The 12,041-nt window shown below is 39.5% G+C and overlaps 1 protein-coding gene across 3 annotated transcripts in view; it reads left to right on the top strand.

Annotated features, from left to right (window-relative positions):
• Positions 1–12,041, top strand: part of SNCAIP (synuclein alpha interacting protein) — a 90,621-nt gene that overhangs the window by 48,362 nt on the left and 30,218 nt on the right. For all 3 annotated transcript variants that reach the window (XM_074812795.1, XM_074812793.1, XM_074812794.1), the window contains exon 4: positions 10,734–11,584. In XM_074812795.1, the coding sequence (XP_074668896.1) occupies positions 10,734–11,584 (851 nt within the window). The remainder of the gene's footprint in view (positions 1–10,733; positions 11,585–12,041) is intronic.

Genomic DNA, 12,041 nt, shown 5'->3' with positions numbered 1-12,041 from the left:
AGTATCTGTTTTCAGGAAGAAGAGTATTTTTAAAATTCATATAGTAGTCTTAAAGTAAAATGTAGACCAATAGCAATGATGAAGCACTGGTTACGAGCTCTTCCTTAAGACCATAAAATATTGACAACTTATTGTGTAGCTCTGTTGTTTCATGGTCGCCTCTGCAGTCGGACATTTTTCAGTGATGATTTTAATTACATCTGCACTCATCTGTTGCCTTGAAAAGGGGTTGACAGATGCAAGTACAGGCATTGCTGGAAGACAGTAGTAGCACTGGGGAGTCTGCCAGTGGAAGTTAATTCACAGCTTTGTTTAAAAGTCTTGAGTCAAAAAGGAGGTCTTTAGCACTGTATTTAGTATTGGCAAACTGGAAACAGTACTAAAACCTATTTTTTTCTCTACTTATCACTTATGAGTTTTGGTGAATTGGAAATAGCACTAAGATCTATTTTATTTTTACTCTGCTTAATCACTGAGTAAACATAGTGCTGAACAGGAAGGTATCACTTTACATCTCTGTACATCCTTCAGTATCTGAAGTATCTTGTAATATCAACAGAGCTGTATCAGTCAACATTGTCTAAGGCCCCATCTGTAGATTTTTCATAGTTGCTTTTGAAGCAGTCTCTTGCCTTCCTCATATTGTAGACCATTAAAGAAACATTCCCCAAATTATTGTTGCTATGTGCTTTTTTTGATGAAGATAGATTATATCATAAATCTTTATTATGCATGATATTCATGCTATGTGATATCTATATTCAATTGGCAATTTAAGTAGTTACACATAGAAAAACTCAGAGGTTTTACAAAGAGCTGATCCAAGTTTCTACCTCATACTGACTTCTGCTTAGTTAGAGGTTGCATTTCTTCTTTAAAACTGGGAAAAATGTGGAAGTAGAACTATCCAAGAATTATTTTTTAAAAGAACTAGAAGTTAAGCATAAGTTAGCTGTAGGATTAGATATGTCAGGACCCTAATAATCTAAAAAAGAATTCTCTGTCAGCTTTGTCTCAGAAGAATATTTAGTTCACTAAGACAGTGAAGAGAAAATTACAGAGAAAATAAGATTCAACTGCAGGTAACCATTTTCACCAACAAGATTGTTAGAACAGATTTAAACCAGACAGTTCCTTTTTGTGAAATTAAATTTTTTAATTATATTTATATAATATGGCTGATATTATGGAAGTCTTACTGTTCGTTGTTTGCAGATAAGTTTAGTAAATAGCCCTGTAAATCCCATTTTCTTTCCCCATTTTGTGTAAACATTTAATAATAAGTTAGTAACATATGAAAGTGTTTGGTTACATTGTTTTCAAATTACTCTAAGCACTTATAATCCTAGGCAAACATACCAGTGTTTACCAGTCAGTGTACTTTCTCAAACATTTCACATAGACCTTTCAACAGATTTGGGGATTTTTTTTTAACTATTTCTGCCTGCCTGTAACTTTTGCTCAAATTACGTTCTCTTTTAGACAAGGATAGATTAGAAAGTCTGAGAAAGTATATCCCTACGTGTAGTTTTTCCTTCCTGAACTCCCAGTGTCACCTCCCTTTATTGGACAGCACTGGCCAGGGACCTGTACCAGTAAGAAGGTCCTGTGGTTCCTTCCTCCCCCTTTTGCAAGATGTGCGTGAAAGTCATGCAGTCAGTACAGTCTCAGTCTTGACTCTTCTGTGTCCTTCCCTGGATTTAGGGAATTCTGGCTCAGGAAAATTCCAAGGGATCCTTGGAGCCAAAGTCGATGTGTCAGTACCCACAGATTATAAGGTAAAAGATATATGAGATTGGAGAAAAGGTGTAGGGCAAATCCTGGTATATCCACGATAAAGCATGATTAAGGGTAATTGTTTACCATCATGCTTCAAGAGAATGATCTTTATAGCTAGCATAAGAACCACTAAGATAAGCATTGTTCTTCTTCAAAGATAGAAAATTAAAGAGTGTAGTTTAAAAATGGGTCTAGCTAACTCATTTTTCTGAAGTGAAGTGTTAGCCAGCCTGCCCACTGATTTTCGGCATTGTCTAATGTAGACTGATGAATTGAAACAGAAATCAGTCCTTTATGCTTTTGTTACTAAGCATGAAATTCATTGCTTTCATTCTGGGCAGATTTTGTAAGGCCATTTGAGCAAATGGTTCAAGACATCTGTGTTCAACAAGCTTCACTGAGCCATATCATTGTTAAAGTATATTCTGTCAGCTATGATGACTTTTGGTTGTCATTAAATGTATGTGTCAAATGAGGGCAATGTCCTATTCTAGATCTTTATTCACAGGTTGATAAAAGCAACTTCATCTTTAATTTCCAGCAGTTATCCTTCTGCACTGTGTTACTCATTTTCAAAGTAACTGTCATTCACAGAATTATTCAGATTAGTTTCCTAATTGAGAAAAAGAAATAAATCAGTGAACATAAAATTGCAAACAACTTCTGTCTAAAGCTCTTGGTAGTTTTTTAGGTATAAGAGAAATTAAAGTAAAATTTTATTTGGAGGCGATGTTATATGACATTAATTTCAGAGTCTGTTGTGTTCCAAATACCTCCCAGGTAAATATGTCTGAAACAATGCAATATTGATTGGATAATTCCTTGGTACAATGCTGAAGAATTTTCTCAGGAAAACCAATAATTAGTATGCAGTCACACTTCTGATAGCTATATATATGCTCTTTTCCTACCTCATTTTCACATCCTCCCTCTTCCTGTTTTACACATTTTGTGACAGAATGACATCTTCTGATTTTTCAGTAGAACTTTACTTGCCATCTCCTTTTTACAGGATCAGTATGGACAAATGTAAACCCTATTTATTAATTTTGAAATTTTCTTTGCCTCTTCTGTATTCTTTACTTTAGAAATTACAGCTTTTTTAGTGTTCTCCCTCAAGCCAAGATAAGAAAAGTTATTCATTCGCTGAGGCTCATATTAATGTTTAAATTACCTATAAAAGATGCATTGTTATTTAAAAGGATGAATTATTATTTACTCTGTTTACCCTTTTTTTCTTCTTTAGAGTGGCTTCGAATTCCACTTAAATGGGAACAAACCCTCTCTGTTCTTAACTGTGAAGGGTTATTATTTAATTCAGGTTCTCATGCTATAGAGCTTATATTAAGGAACCCTAAAATGCACTCTTAGAAGTTATTAATATATTAAAACTGTAAAACAGTGCCATCTTCAGTTAAAATTGTTGAATATTATTTCAGTGATATTAATAAAACAGTAAATAGATATTCAGAACTGGTTTTGATTATCCATCAATATGTAAGGAACATCCCTTCCTTCTTCTCTTGAAGCCCCAATATTGCTGCCAGTGTTGGAGATAAATTGGTGTTAATAACAATGAGGAATTTTCTAAGTTTCCCTAGTGTGAACAGCACCTCAGTGTCTGTATACAGAGGCAGAATCACAGTACTCTAAATAGACCTGGAATAAGTACAATAGACCTGGAATGAGTACAAGTCTTAACTGATTCAAGAGTCTCTGTTGAAGTCATATCACAAGGAAGAAGCTCAGGCATTTCTTTCAAAGGACAGTAAAGCTCCAAACGTGAAACTTTGTATATACTTACTGCAGGCCTCCAAATGATTATGTAGTACATGAGCAATATGGTGAAATACTGCATTTAAAAAAATATTTAATAGGTATTAGCAGTTATAGGTGCTAATCCCAGGCTTCCTTAATGATAATGATGGAAAGTGAAGTATATTCCACAGTAAGTGAATTTTTAAAGGAAGAAGGAAGAGTTTCAGATCAAGGAAAGTAATGCATTCATCCTTGGGTAGCAACAGAGTCAACATAACAGAGTTTGTTCTTATTTATAGAATCATAGAGTCCTAGAATACTTTGGGTTGGAAAGGACCTTCAAAGACATCTAGTCCCCCTTTCATGGTCAGAACTATCTTTCACTAGATCAGGTTGCTCAAAGCCCCATCTAGCTTGACCTTTGAACACTTTCAGGGATGGCGCATCCTGTTACAATGTCACACCACCCTCATTGTAAGGGTGCAAGACCTTGCACTTGGTCTTGTTCAACTTCATAAGGTTCACATGGGCCCAGTCTTCAAGTCTGGTCAAGGTCCCTCTGGATAGCATCACTTCTCTCAAGCTAACCAGCTGCACCACTCAACATGGTGTCATCAACAAATTTGCTGAGGGTGCACTGAATCCCACTCTCCATGTTATTAATAAAGATATTGAACAGTACCAGTCCCAGTACAAACCTAACATGGTTTGAGCCCAGAGGGCAACTGAGCACCACACAGCTGCTCGATCACTCCTTTCCCCTCAGGGATAGGGAAGAGAAAATAAAACAAAAGGCTTGGGGATTGAGACAAAGGACAGGGAGGGATGACACACCAGTTATGGTCATGGGCAAAAGACAGATTCAGTTGAGGAAGAAAAAGAACATCAGCTCACTTTGAAGACCACCAATACTAATTTACCAATCAAACAGAGTAGGTCAGTGGAAAATACAACCACATCTTAAAGACACCTTCCTCCCACCCCTCCTTTCTTCCCAGGCTCAGCTTTGCTCCTGATTTCTCTACCTCCTCCCCCTAAGCAGCACAGGGGGGCAGGGGATGGGGGTTGCGGTCAGTTCATCACCCGTTGTCTCTGCTGCTCCTTCCTCCTCAGGGGGAGGACTCCTCACGCTCTTCCCCTGCTCCAGCATGGGGTCCCTCTCCCAGGAGACAGTCCTCCACAAACTTCCTCCAACACGAGTCCTTCCCATGGACTGCAGCTCTTCACAAACTGCTCCAGCGTTGGTCCCTCCCATGGGCTGCAGTTCTTCATGAACTGCTTCAGTGTGGGTCCCTTCCACGGGCTGCAGTCCTCCCAGCAACAGACTGCTCCAGCACAGGCTTCCCTCAGAGTCCTGGCCTTCTTTGGGCACAGCCACCTGCTCTGGCATGGGGTCCTCCACAGGCTGCACGTGGGCATCTGCTCCACCAGTGACCTCCATGGGCTGCAGGGGCACAGCCTGCCCTCTCGCCATGGGCTGCAGGGGAGTCCCTGCTCCATTGCACCTCCCCCCACCCTTTCCTCCTTTCTTCAAACTGACCTTGATGTTTGCATAGGTATTTCCCTCACAACTTGTCCTCCTCCTCCCAGGTTCCCCTTCTTAAATATGTTATCACACAGGCATGGCCACCATCACCTTGGCCAGAGGCAGGTCTGACTTGGAGCCAGGGGAGCTTCAAGAAGCTTCTCACAGTAGCCACCCCTGTAGCACCCTCCCCCGCTACCAAGAACCTGCAACACACAAACCCAACATAAAACCCCTGAGAAACACCACTCATTACTAATCTCCATTTGGACACTGAACTGTTGACTGCACCTCTTTGGACATGGACATCCAGCCAATTCCTTTTGCATCAAATAGTCCATCAAACCTATCTCTCTAAATTAGGAGCAGGAATGTTGTGGGGGACAATGTCAAAGGCCTTACAGAAGTCAAGGTAGATGGCATCAGTAGTTCTTCCGTTGTCCACTGATGCAGTCACTCCGTCTTAGAAAGCCACTAAGATTTGTCGGACATGATCTACCCTCTTGGTGAAGCCTTGTTGGCTGTCTCTACTCACCTCTCTGTCATCCATATGCTTTCACATAGCTTCCAGGAGGATCTCTTTCATGATTTTCAAAGGCACAGAAGTGAGGCTGACTGGTCAGTAGTTCCCAAAGTCCTGCTCTTTACCCTTTTTAGAGGGTAATAAATTGAAGCCTAAATGGTAAAGAAGCTACTTCTTGTATTGTCAGCAACGGTAGAGAGTACCTCCCGGTATTGTGTACTGGGAGTTTCCAAGTACATGCTGACAAGATCTTGAGGTAAAAGCTTCCAGTCTTCTGTCAGTTTTACACTTTGTTTCCAGTCTTGCTACTTCCTGCAGGCAAGCGGCATTCTTTCAGGGTGGTTACATCCTCATCATAGCATAACTGAAGTCAGAAAGCACCTCTGAAAGCCATCTTGTCCATCTCCCTGTGCTCAGGGCAGTTCCAATTACAACAAATTGCTCAAGGACCTATTCTCCAAATGAATGCTTCAATAAAGAACATTGCAACCAAGATACTTTGGGGAAGTGTTATTAAGGAAGCAACCATAATGCTCTCACGTCTTCGTCAGCAAGGAACAACTGATTCAACCTCAGAGGCTGATCTGTTAGACATGATAAAATCAGATGGTCTTACCATAGGCCAGGACTCAGCTCCAGGGCCCAGGTAGCATGTTGATCTCCATTATTCACAGTTTTATTGTGGTTTATGCCTACACAGATACGGAGTTCATGGAAAACAAAGGTTGAAATACAGAGGATTTAAGAGTTAGCACAGTCTGGATGCAGGTCAGGTCATTAGGAGGAAGCATTAATCCCATTGATGACTGATAACTGTTTGAATAAAGGGAAGTCATCCAGTTTTTCTCCTGGACAGTGGCTCAACACAGTTGACTATAAAATATTGCTCTCCATCATGAGAAGGAATAGAGATAGCAAACTGAAAAGGTTCAGGGATTTCATTGAGAGATGTAGCATAGTAATGGGGATCACTGGTTGCCACCTGCGGAAGAACAGAAGTGAATTGATACTCTTGTTCATTCCTGTTAAAACCAATATGTAGGTGTCAGGTGACCTAGTAGAACAACATGGACTCAGTTGCTAACTGATCTGCAAATGACTGAGATCTTTACATCCATTTTCCTGTTTGCCTGCACCACTGCCTGTTGAATGTCCCAGCTGTTCAACAGCAGCATTCATGACTACAGAACATTGGTCAAAGCATAAAGCTAAACGACTCCATGGTGATGATGACAGAAACACACTGTTAGGAGTTTGACCGTTTCCTCAGTCAGTCAGTCCTCTTTGAATGTGAGTCATTCTGGGTTCATGAAGATCTGGCATAGCAAGATCTACAAATACCACTCTGGAGTATGTTCAGTTCATTTTGTAATGGTACTGGTGTGATACACATCCTTTCGCCCCCCCTATTTGTGTCAGCAGTGCTGTAAACTTCATGAAGCTATCATCATTTAAAGAATGTTAATGTACCCTTATGCCAGGGAGACAGGCATACCAACAATGAATTTCGGTAGTAGTTTCTTTATAGAGGTGAAGTAAAAGCTGAGTCCTTTGTTTTTTTCATTATACTAAGGACAGTTTAAAGGTATTCTGATGTTTGGCATTAGATTGTATCACAGAAACTGCCTATCACAAGGGTAAAGTTTCATCTGTGCATGAGGTGGTCTTGATGATTGGATAAAACTCGTATAGTTACTCTATAATTCTACAGATGCACGTATGCCTGATAAAACTCCTCCTCTCACCACCCCATGCCCTAGATACAGAGATGAGTTTAAAAAATGCTCTGAAGTCAACAGGTACTTCCAATTGGAAACATAAGGATCTTTTTTAGAAAGTTCAAGATAAATTTTGATTCCTACAATAAAATCTGATGAAGTGATTACATTGCAAGAGAAGTCCCCTTTTCTGATTATTGGCCCCCAGTAGTTCTAGGACACCTATAAATATATAAATAAATAAGTGAATAAATAAAACTATAAATAAGCCTATAGGCCTCTTTATTCACATTTTGCATTTTCTCTTCCTCAAGAAAAGCATAGAGCACAACATATGGTTAAGAACTACTTTTGCAAATTTAACCGTGTGGATTTTCATCAGATACTATTTTCTTTAGTGCCGAGAAAATACTTTGGCACCTCAGGTCTATCCAGGAGCACGACAGTTCTTTGTTGAGTTCTTTGTTGTGAATGAAGTCTCCCTAGTTCTTGTGTTCCTCTCTTTTTGCTTTAGCAACACAACAATGTTATCATCCAAATGTCTCATATTAATGAATAAAAGTTAAAGAAATAATTTTGACAATAGTTGGGAAAAAAAACCTGTTGTCACCTTTTTACATTTGAGATACTGGTGCACAGAAGAGATATGACTTATCCAAGATTATACCAGAATTATTTGTTGGATTCTGGAATCAAGCTAGCTGTTCAACATTCTAATCCCCTACCTTAAACTCAGATCATCCTTTACTGTTGTTTATAAAATAATCAAACAGTATTTATTTAACCCAGTTTTTAAATGGCCTCTGCCTGAGTTCGTAATTATGAAGAGATGAGCAAGAAGAGGCTTTTTCCCTGGAACATCGGTGGAAGACCACTTACATAACTCCTGCTGTGCTGGTGCTTTGGAGGACAGAGGCAGCACTTGCTTTTGCTTCTTCAGGGAACAAGCATCTGAAAACAGAATGGAACAGATTCAAGCCATGCACTGGTCCACTCTGGCCTGTGGTTTCAGCGTTGTGCAGGGGGAAACCATGCTGTAACTGCCTAAGCACTGAAGCAGTCTGTAAAGCACCCAAGTATAAAATAGCACAAAGAAGGACTGTGTCTACCAGTCTGACTTGCTTTCTTCCCTACTACTATGTGGTTAAATGCTATATTCTAATCCTTTATTAAATGCAGTCTAAATTCATCATCCCAGTTCAGTCAAGAATATGTTTGTAAATCTGTAAAAATATTGCTAGCTGTTCTCAGTGTTCCAGTTTGTTTTCTGGAAAACCGGTGTTTGTAAAGAGATGCTGCGAAGAAAAACAATGAAAAAATGGAAGTACCTCACTCTGCTCTAACTATAATGAAAGAAAAGAGAAATACATGACTTCACAGTGATCCAAGACAGACTTGTAACAAAGGTCATTCCTGCTTCACAGTGTCCAATTTTACAATTTTTTCATCAGTGGTTTATGTAAATGCGTGTTATTAAGCTTAGAAAGTGGAGAAAGCCAAGCAACAAAAGAAATGTAAGTTTAAATAAAGTGACGACAAACAAAATGTTGATGCCTTTTCCTCTGTCTAGACCCCTGTGTTGAAAGCAGTGTTTTCATAAAACTCAGACAGAATTCATTTCCATACTGAGTGCTTAATAGTTCCTGTCAGAACAAAACAGCTGGGAAACATATGGTATCCATTTCCCTGTATCACTTGGAAAAAATTTCACATGTAAATAAAACCAACATAAAAGTGTAGGCCTTTGAACCTAGAATCTTACACAATACATAAATAAGTCAGTACAGTGCGTTCTTTGTATTGGCCCGCTAAGTTACATGCCTTTTGATTATTATTATTTTTATTTCTTCTTCGGAAATGTATTCTTAAGCACTTCCAAAAGTATTAAGGTGATTTTCAGATGTCCGTAACTACTAAGTCATACTAACCTTTCACTTCAGACATTAACGTTGCACTGAAAGTGTATATATCTGTTTCCTTAGGAAGGTGTTCATGGCAAATTGTGTGTTTTGACCACAAATTAGATCCCAGTGATACGCAGTTAGCACATGTAATAAATCTACCTTGTTTAAACAGTATTCTTGACTTTCAGAATGCATTAACTCTTAGTGTACATTGAAAAGGCCATAGAAACTGCCTAAAGGCTTTAGTGGCTTTAGTGCTGTCCCTCAACTGAAAATAACAAAATAAGGAAAACTTTTTGCCAGAGTTCCACTGATTATGGAGATCATAAATACCACCAGCTAGGACTGTGTGAAAGAGTGCAAGTTCAGTAGGGTTGATTTCAATTTCAGTAGGATTAAGACTTCAGGTGCCTTGAGCTCCCTTTCTTCTCTGCAAGTCAAATTCACTGGGCAAACTCTGTATCCAGCAGTGCACTATAACAGTCTGGAAGGTCCAGATCTATATATACACATATGTTCATGTGTGTGTGTATATATACAGGTTATATATATAGGGGGTAGAAAGTTTGACAGAGCCCAAGCTAGAGAGGAGAAGTGGAAAAGGAAACACCATACCTGAATAAATAGGCTTAATTTTCAGATCAGAGAATCACAAAATCATTTAGACTAGTGAGGACCACTTGAGATCATCTAGTCCATTGGCCCTGATTAATCAGGGTCAACTAGGTTAAGACCAGAACTGTGTCCAGTCAGATTTTGAGTATCTCCACAGATGGAGACTTTGCAGTTTCTCTGGGCAACCTGTGGCAGTGTTTGATCAGCCTCACAGTAAAAAAGTGTTTCCTTGTGTTCAGATAGAATTTCATGTTTCACTGTGTGCCTGTTGCCTCTTGTCCTGTCAGTGGGCATCACAAAGAAGAGCCTTGCTCCCTCTTCTTCATTGCTTCCCATCATGTAATTATACATAAGGATAAGATTCCTCCTTACCCTTTTCTTCTCCAGGCTGAACAGTCTCACCTCTCGGTCACTGTTCATATGAATTTCCAGTTCTTGTATGAAAAATACATCTCCCAGAGATAACAGGCCTTAAAAATTAAATTGTTGTTACTGTTGTTAAATCCATTAAAAAGTTTTGACTAACCCTTTTGTTGACCCTCCCAGAAAATCAGCCTTGGCTTATGATGCATCTCCATACAATTAAAAAAAAAACCCTGCAAACAGCATAGTTGGACAAGACCATGGTAAATTACACTAGGCTCTTACTGATGTCCATTACTTGATTAAAACTACTTTATTTGTAATTGATTACAGTATATGTCCTGTTTGAGGAAAGCTTCTTTTCTGGAGTGTCAAATTTTTCAGCTGTCTTGATAGACATGCCATTAAATCTGCTTAAATATGTGTGTGGCATGTTATCATGTAACTCTTGCTTCTGGTGTTTGGCCACGTATATCTTTAAAGCATGCTGTATCATGTCACATGTCTGGTAGTAGTCACTTCTACATCACAATTCTCTACGTCTCTAGTTTCCAGCAGCAGCTGGAACTGTGGAGTCTCAACTCTTATCGGAAGTGCACAGAAACCAACAGGAATTGCAGATGTGTGCAATAAATTCAGACCAGTGAAGAGGGTTTCCCCATTAAAGCACCAGCCAGAAAGTTCTGAGAACAATGAAAGTGATGACCAGAAGAATGAGAAGGGAGAATACCAGAAAGGCAGCGATTCTCAGTCTGCACCTCCAAATGATGACCAGAGTCCAGGAGAAGGAGAGAGTCTTAAAAGCAAAAACATCGAGCCTGCTGTTCTGCTTGGGGAGCTGGAGCACTATGACCTGGATATGGATGAAATTTTGGATGTGCCTTATATTAAATCAAGCCAGCAAGTTGTTCCTTTTACAAAGGTAGCTCCCGAGAAAAAATGTTCAACAGTGAATGGTCTTAGTGGCAAGGCCTGCTCTGCAGGAAACACAGAGAGCTCATCTGCCAGCAGGATGCAGTTCTGTGTGCTGTCTCCTGTAAAAGGCTCTCAGCTGAGAAAAACACAGCCCATTGTCCTTGATCAGCACAAGCATTTAACAGAAGAATTAGAGCTTTCCCAGCCTTTAGTTAAGTGTAGCTCAGTCCATGAATCTGAAGCCCAGGGCAAAGACTTCCTCAGCAGGACATTTGTTGATCCTCATGCTCACAAAACTGAGAAGACTATGCCAAACTGCCACCTGAGGACTTTCCACCTGCAGACTGTAGTGGCAGAAAGCAAGCAGCTAGAGGAACTGAGTATGAACTGGAGCAGTGCAGGGGGGCCAGAAGAGAGGAGCGAAGAGGTGAAAAAAATTAAGAGCATCTTAAACATTGTAAAGGAAGGCCAAATATCTTTACTGGTAAGTATAACCTTTTTCGTAAAACACATTGAATAAGGGCAATCTGTGAATTGGTTTATTAAGTCAGCAAAGCTGATGAAGTGTGTATTTTGAACCGCTGCCCTTTTTATTATGTATGCTCCTTAGAAATTGAGCATATCGGCTTCCAAAGGGAAAGTTTCAAGCTTTAAATCAAATAACGTAGCAAAACCAAGATACTAGTTTTATGCAAACATGGCCAAGATTGCTAGTTTATGCAGTACACTGAAATCATATAAAAGGCAGGCATTTTAACTATTGAGATCACTTAAATATCGAATTTAAATCTTAATTGAATTTTGCCTTTCACAGCATTTGTGGGTTGCTTTGTTCGGTTATTGCTGATTTACCTCAGTTAATTAGAGGCTGATGATGGGAACAGAGGGGCTTCTGTTGTATCCTGATTATTATTCAGGAGTGTTTACGCTGTCTTGTTGCA

This window comes from Strix aluco, chromosome Z (assembly GCF_031877795.1).
Source record: "Strix aluco isolate bStrAlu1 chromosome Z, bStrAlu1.hap1, whole genome shotgun sequence".
NCBI classification, from domain to species: domain Eukaryota; kingdom Metazoa; phylum Chordata; class Aves; order Strigiformes; family Strigidae; genus Strix; species Strix aluco.
The sequence above is the reverse complement of the archived record's forward strand: the minus strand, read 5'-3'. Positions and strand labels throughout refer to the sequence as shown.